This window comes from Syngnathoides biaculeatus, chromosome 13 (assembly GCF_019802595.1).
Source record: "Syngnathoides biaculeatus isolate LvHL_M chromosome 13, ASM1980259v1, whole genome shotgun sequence".
Classification (NCBI taxonomy): domain Eukaryota; kingdom Metazoa; phylum Chordata; class Actinopteri; order Syngnathiformes; family Syngnathidae; genus Syngnathoides; species Syngnathoides biaculeatus.
The window spans coordinates 6,107,533-6,114,112 of NC_084652.1; the positions used below are offsets into that span (position 1 = coordinate 6,107,533).

At 42.3% G+C, this 6,580-nt stretch overlaps 1 protein-coding gene and 1 long non-coding RNA gene across 7 annotated transcripts in view; one reads left to right on the forward strand and one right to left on the reverse strand.

The window, feature by feature from the left end:
- myo9b (myosin IXb) overlaps positions 1 to 3,867 on the reverse strand; it is a 34,511-nt gene extending 30,644 nt beyond the window's left edge. For 3 of the 5 annotated variants that reach the window (XM_061838265.1, XM_061838270.1, XM_061838268.1), the window contains exons 1-2: positions 3,453 to 3,866; positions 1,207 to 1,939 (exon numbers count right to left, since the gene is read on the reverse strand). In XM_061838265.1, coding sequence (XP_061694249.1) covers positions 1,207 to 1,938 — 732 coding nt within the window. In that variant the 5' untranslated portion in view covers position 1,939; positions 3,453 to 3,866. Of the gene's footprint in view, positions 1 to 1,206; positions 1,940 to 3,452 lie in introns of all 5 variants that reach the window. The other 2 variants (XM_061838267.1, XM_061838269.1) reach the window with 2 other exon arrangements.
- LOC133510407 (uncharacterized) lies at positions 3,784 to 6,531 on the forward strand. 2 transcript variants are annotated; one of them, XR_009797603.1, is made up of 4 exons: positions 3,784 to 3,895; positions 4,017 to 4,051; positions 4,476 to 4,633; positions 5,610 to 6,531. It is a non-coding gene; the product is annotated as an uncharacterized LOC133510407 (long non-coding RNA). The 2 variants fall into 2 exon arrangements; XR_009797602.1 differs by having other exon boundaries at positions 4,017 to 4,633.
- Positions 6,532 to 6,580: the final 49 nt, after the last annotated feature.

A 6,580-nucleotide genomic window follows, 5' to 3' on the forward strand; every position in this document is an offset into this window, starting at 1 on the left:
GCAGAAGTGAGTATGAACGCGTCCTAAAAAAAAAAAAAAAAAAAAGAGGATCTGAGTCAAGAGGGTCTTACAAAATATGTAAAAATCAGTACTTGTGACAGGTTGCTGATGAACCAGAGATACAAAACAATGGAATTTCAAATGTTTGTGCTTGTTTGCCTTTTACGTCTACTTAACTCTTACTGTATCTCGTTTGCACTAACAATACAATGGAATCCTACAACAATTGGCATATTCAATCTGAATCAAATGTGTCAACAATTCTATTGTTATATGAAATTTGGCACTGGAAAGTACAGAAACAAGTCAGTCTAGAAGGATGTGTGCCAATCTAGATTGATAAAGATTACAGAGATGGATAGACTGACTGGTTCACTGGTCAAACCATTGGTTTATATTGTTTTACTTTTAACATTTTTCTCTAATATTTATGCATTTTTAATTGAATATTTTCACATTTTTTTATTAAACCTAAAATATATTTCCAACATATTTTTACCTTTTTTTAAAAAGTATTTTTTATCTACTGTCATTTTTTTTCTACTATTTGCATCTTAAAATCTTTTTTCAATTTTCCCCCCAGAATGTTATGTATAAATATAAAAAAAAAATCATGTTTTGCATTTTTATTAAACAGTTTCTATCATTTTAAAGTATTTGCCATAATTCCTTTGTATTTTACATTTTTTGTTTGTGACTATTTGTGAATCTCATACCTTTTGTTGAATAAAATGTAATTTAAAAAAATCATTTGTTTTCATCTACAACAGGGGTGTCAAACTCATTTTTGTCGCAGGCCACATCATAGTTATGGTTTCCCTGAGAGGTGCCGTTATGACTAAAACCATAATTTTTAATCGCCTCATCATATTTACATTAGTTTTGAATCAGAGCTCAAGTGTAATGGGGTTTTTTCAAACATTGTTCATGATTGTTAACACAAAAATAGTTAGAATATCTCAATGTTATCATTTATGATGGGTGACTTGGAAATTTTGGTACACATTTTCATCATTTCATCATGGAAGTTCACACGGATGATTTGCCTCCGCGGGCCACACAAAATCATGGAGAGGGCCAGATCTGGCCCCCGGGCCTTGAGTTTGACACCTGCGGTCTACAAGGTCGTGTTATTTCGAATATTTTTATATTTATTAGATTTTTCTTTGATGAATTTCTTTGAGCAATTTGTACTGTGAGACCTACCTGGAGCACCGGACTGGACCCGAGGATGATGCGCTCCATGCCGCTGCAATACGTCTGCTGGCTGAGCGCCGTCAGACAGTGGACCAGGTAGCTGCTGCTCTCCGTCTTGCCTGATCCACTCTCGCCGGAGATCACCATGCACTGGTCCACTTTGCGGTTCAGCATTGTCCTGTAGGCCATGTCAGCCACGGCGAAGATGTGCGGGCTGAGCTTGCCGAGCGGCTGGTTCTCGTACATCTTGACGTACTTCGGGTTGTAGTACGCCGGGAGGAATTTGTTCGGGTTGAGCGCAATGAGAACGTTGCCAGCGTACGTGTAGATTTTGCGCTTGAGGAAACGCCGCCGTAAAGCCTCCACGACTGTATCCTCGGTCACGGCGGGGAGGCAGCAAAGATCGTCATATTCCTCCGCGGGTTTCTGCTCAGCCTCCTCCAGGACAAAGTAGTAACCGAGGCTCAGCGGGTGCCACTTCTGGGCCTCCGGGGGCCACAGCAGGACCCTCTCGAGGGGTGAGTCGTCGACTCTCAGCCGCCGCTCCTCGCTCCTGCTCGTCCTCACCTCCAGCAGGCTGTACCGGCGAGTGGTGTCTAGCCCCAGAGTGACCACAGCGTTGGAAACCACCGCCCCGGCCGTGTCCTCTGGGCCCACTTCCAGCGGGCAGTGGGGGGCCGCATCCTTAGACAGTCTCTGGTAGATCTGCACGACACGGGCGTCTCCATTGGAAGTGCTCATCCTGATAGAGAGAAGCAGCCAGATGGAAGCCAGAAATGTAATATTTGTCAACAGTAGCTAAACCACTCACTGAATAGATGATCAAATATGATTTAACTGTGAGCAAATTGTTCATCATTATCTTGCAATTGCTTAAAGAAATACATGAGGGATTTGCCTATGGGACTGATAAACCAAGCCAACATTGCCCAAAATATTACAACAAACACGGTATTTAAAAAATACATATGTATTTAAGAAGCCAGTAGAAAGCCGTTTATTCAACAATCCATCCATTTCTTTGCCGCTTATCCTCACAAGGGTCGCGGGGAGTGCTGGAGCCTATTCCAGCTGTCAGCGGGCAGGAGGCGGGGTGCACACTGAACTGGTCGCCAGCTAATCGCAGGGCACATAGAGACAAGAAGCCGCACTCACAATCACTCCTAGGGGAAATTTAGAGTGTCCAATTAATGTTGCATGTTTATGGGATTTGGGAGGAAACCGGAGTGCCCGAAGAAAACCCACACAGGCACGGGGAGAACATGCAATCTCCACACAAGCGGGTCCGGGATTGAACCCCGAGACCTCAGAAATGTGAGGTCAACGCTTTACCAGCTGATCCATCGTGCCGCCTTGTTCAACCATTATTCCGTTTACTTTAAAAGTGCAATTGATGATAAAAAAAATACTTGCAATGTCTCAAATTAATATCAGTGAGGATAACTTACAATTTTGGCATTCATAGCAAGAAACAAAGCTGGCATGATTCGCTTGCACGGACCACATAAAATGATGAGGCGTGCCAGATCTGGCCCCCGGGCCTTGGGTTTTACAGAAGGGCAACAACTATGGATCACATGATCTAAAATGATCAATAAAATGCCTTTTACCTAGTTGCTTTGTTGTAACAGATGCATATTAGATTTTAGTTTTCTTGGGGTTTTTTTTGGGGGGGGGGTTTCTTCAACAGTTCATGTCTTTTACATCTGACTGGAGAAACTGAAAGCAAAAACCTCTCTAATTGAGGCAGTTGTGGTTACAAATATTGAAACCACAATGACAGTCTGAAAGGTGAGCACGGTTTATTAATAAATCATTGAATCTAGAATAGTAGATACGTATGTTTTTATACATGATTTAAGAAAATTTGTCATTTTTATTTGATTATGATTGACGGGATAAATTGTCTGAATCAGCTAAATACAAACCGAAAAGATGTTTTTTTTTTTAATTTCTGAATCTAAAAATGTGTAAATTATAAAGCATTTTAGGCAGGTAATGTTATCAAGGTAGTGTAACGTTAATTGTCACATATAAAATAACACATAAGTTTGACGGAGCAATGGCGGATCCGTTTACTTTGTGATTCAAGTTGTATTAATTGTGTCGTATAAATAAACTTTAATCGCTGACCTTTGAAATGAATCTTTTCCAATCTCAAAAATTACCTTCACGCTGAAGTCACACCCTATCAACACCGCTACGTTGGCTGAAGTAACATTTTATTAAAAAAAAAAAAAAAAAATCAAACTTACCTTTAAGAATAAAACACTCATTTCATCTCGGAAAATGAGCACTTCTGTCAATGGAGGTTGGCGGAATTCAATATATTGTTGATATATATAAACACGTTTAAAAAAAATCCAACGGCACGACAGGTGGGAAGAAAAAAGATGAAATTTCTTTTCACCTGCGCTCCCTTGCGAAGGTATACCGAAAGAAACACTTTCATTCAGTTATAAATGACGCGGACCAACTTGGGAGCACTTCGGCGTCGATAGCGTTCCTTTTAAAAAAAAGAAACGGGAAGTGTATCGGGAGAAGTTTGGACGATTCGTGTGACGACTTCTCCTGCTGTTGATCGTCGTCAGAGGAAAGTTGAAAAGTTACTTCCTACATTTTCACCCCCACCCTCCACCACCGCCACATCCCCAAGAGGAAAACCGCTCAGAGTTGTGTCTCAAATATATGTCACCTTGTAAGGAATATAATATAAATGTAAAGCGCAAGCGTCAGGTTTATAGGTTTAGAGTTTGCGAGGATTAAATTGTGAACGGCACGTGCACGCTAATGAAGCTAACAATAACATGTCATTACAGGTGTACTTGTGGGATCGGGCGCCCCCCAGATGCAGGTACGTATCACTACACTTATTTTTCCAGGGCAAACCTGATCCAAAGTATGTTATGAAGTATGTCGTGAATTTCATTTCATCTCATTTACATGCAGCGTGATATGACTTACTGGCATTTCTTGCACAAACAGATATTACAAATAACATCCATATGCTTTCCAGAATGCATTTCTACCATTTTAAACAAAGCTTGATAACAAATTAAAAGATACGACCTTTTTTTTTTTTTTTAACTTAAATGGTAATCACTAGGTGGGGCATCTGGTAAAGTGTCAGTTCTGGGGACCCGGGTTCGATCCCAGCCCCCCCTCTGTGCAGTTTGCATGTTCTCCCTGTGCCTGCGTGGGTTTTCTCCGGGCACTCCGGTTTCCTCCCACATCCCAAAAACACGCAACATGAATTGGACACTCTAAATTGCCCGTAGGTGTGACTGTGAGTGCAGCTGTTTTTCTCCATGTGCCCTGTGATTGGCTGGCAACCGGTTCAGGGTCTACTCCACCTCCTGCCCGTTGACAGCTGGGATATTCTCCGGCACTTCCTGCGACCCTTGTGAGGATAAGCGGCAAAGAAAATGGATGGATGGTAATCACTAATTGTGAATCTGATAGCACAATAACTCTCATTTTAATCACAAATGCTTTATTCTTTCTAATATTTGCTCTTATTTAATATGTATTTTCCGAAGATTTTAGATCTTCTGTATTCCTAATATTTGTGTATTTGTCAAATAATATTTTAACAGTTATGGAATAGTGGTACACACGGCTGACTTTGGGGCGGGCAGCGTGGGATCGATTCCCGCTCCGTGAGGGTGTTGATATCTGCACTGCGACTGACTGGCGACCAGTTCAGGGTGTAGTCTGCCTTTCGCCCGAAACTAGCGGGATAGGCTCTGGCTCTCCCACAACCCTTGTGAGGATAAGTGGCTTGGATAATGACATGAAACATAACAAGAAAAATAACAGCAACGACTACAAATGCACTCCACATAATACTGTAAATATAACAGGCTAAGAGTACAAAAATATTACGACAAAATTTTGAATATGAGAAGAAATATGCATTGTATTACAGACAAATACACAAACAGAAAAACTATTCAAAAATGTCACCTACACTATTAGATTATTTTTGAAAATGTTTTCTAATGTTTGTGTATTTGACTGTAATGCAATGCATATTTCTTCTCACATTCAAAATTTTGTCAGGATATTTTTGTACTCTTGCCGCGTTATATTTACAGTATTACGTGGAGTGTATTTGGAGTCATTGCTGTTATTTTTCTTGTGATCCAAACAATTTTGTTTTAATTTTGTCATGTCATTATCCTCAACAGGGTTACGGGAAAGCTGGAGCCTATCCCAGCTAGCTTCGAACGAAAGGCAAGAACACACCCTGAACTGGTCGCCAGTCAGTCGCAGGGAAGATAGCGACACCATCGCTGAGCGGGAATCGATTCCACGGTGCCCGCAACGAAGTCAGCCGTGTGTACACTACACCATTAGTGATTCATTGTTTTAATAATTATTTAGTTAGTAAATCCTACTCTTTTCAAAAGGTCAAAAGGTATCCAGGGCAAGGTTACCTGAGCCCGCACCGCCATGATGTCACTTGTCGCCCGGACGCTCCCGCGGCAGAAACGAGGCAGCTGCGTCTTTTGTCGTCGTTTCCCGGCTGCGGGTAGATGTGTCACCTGTGAGGGGTGCTGACAACACCTGCGAAGTTCTCGCCTTCACGCCCCGGCCGGTGACACCCCTTCAGGATGGATCGCATTATGACGGGAAAACACAAATAAGGTCGTGATGATCGCAACGTAAAAGGAAATCGAACTGATGTTCACCATCGGGAAGGTTGGGGTGGGGCTTTGGGAGGTGGGAAATATTTGTCGCTCCCAAGGACCAAAAAAGCCAATAGCTGCTGTGGCTTAATAAAGTTTAAAAAAAATCCTTGATTTTTTTTTTTACCTACTGTCGATTTCAAGTATACAATGATCCATTTGTGTTTTTGGAATGTGGAAAGAAGTACCAGGAGAAAATACACGGAAGAGGCAAACTTCACACAAAAAGGCCAGGGGTCAGATTCAAACTCCTAAATTCAGAAATGTGCGGCAGACATGCAAACCAGCAGGCCACCGTGCTGACTGTACTTGTTTTATTAGGTTTTTTTTTTTTTTTTATGTCCAGTGCAGTATATCCATCCATTTTCTTAGGCGCTTATCCTCACAAGGGTCGCGGGGAATGCTGGAGCCTATCCCAGCTGTCAATGGGCAGGAGGCAGGGTACACCCAGAACCGGTCGCCAGCCAATCGCAGGGCACATCGAGACAAACAACTGCACTCACAATCACACCTACGGGCAATTTAGAGTGTCCAATTAGTGTTGCATGTTTTTGGAATGTGGGAGGAAACCGGAGGGCCCAGAGAAAACCCACGCACTCACTGGGAGAACATGGGAACTCCACACAGGCGGGGCCAGGGTTGAACCCGGAACCTCACAAGCGTGAGGCCAATGCTTTACCAGCTGATCCACC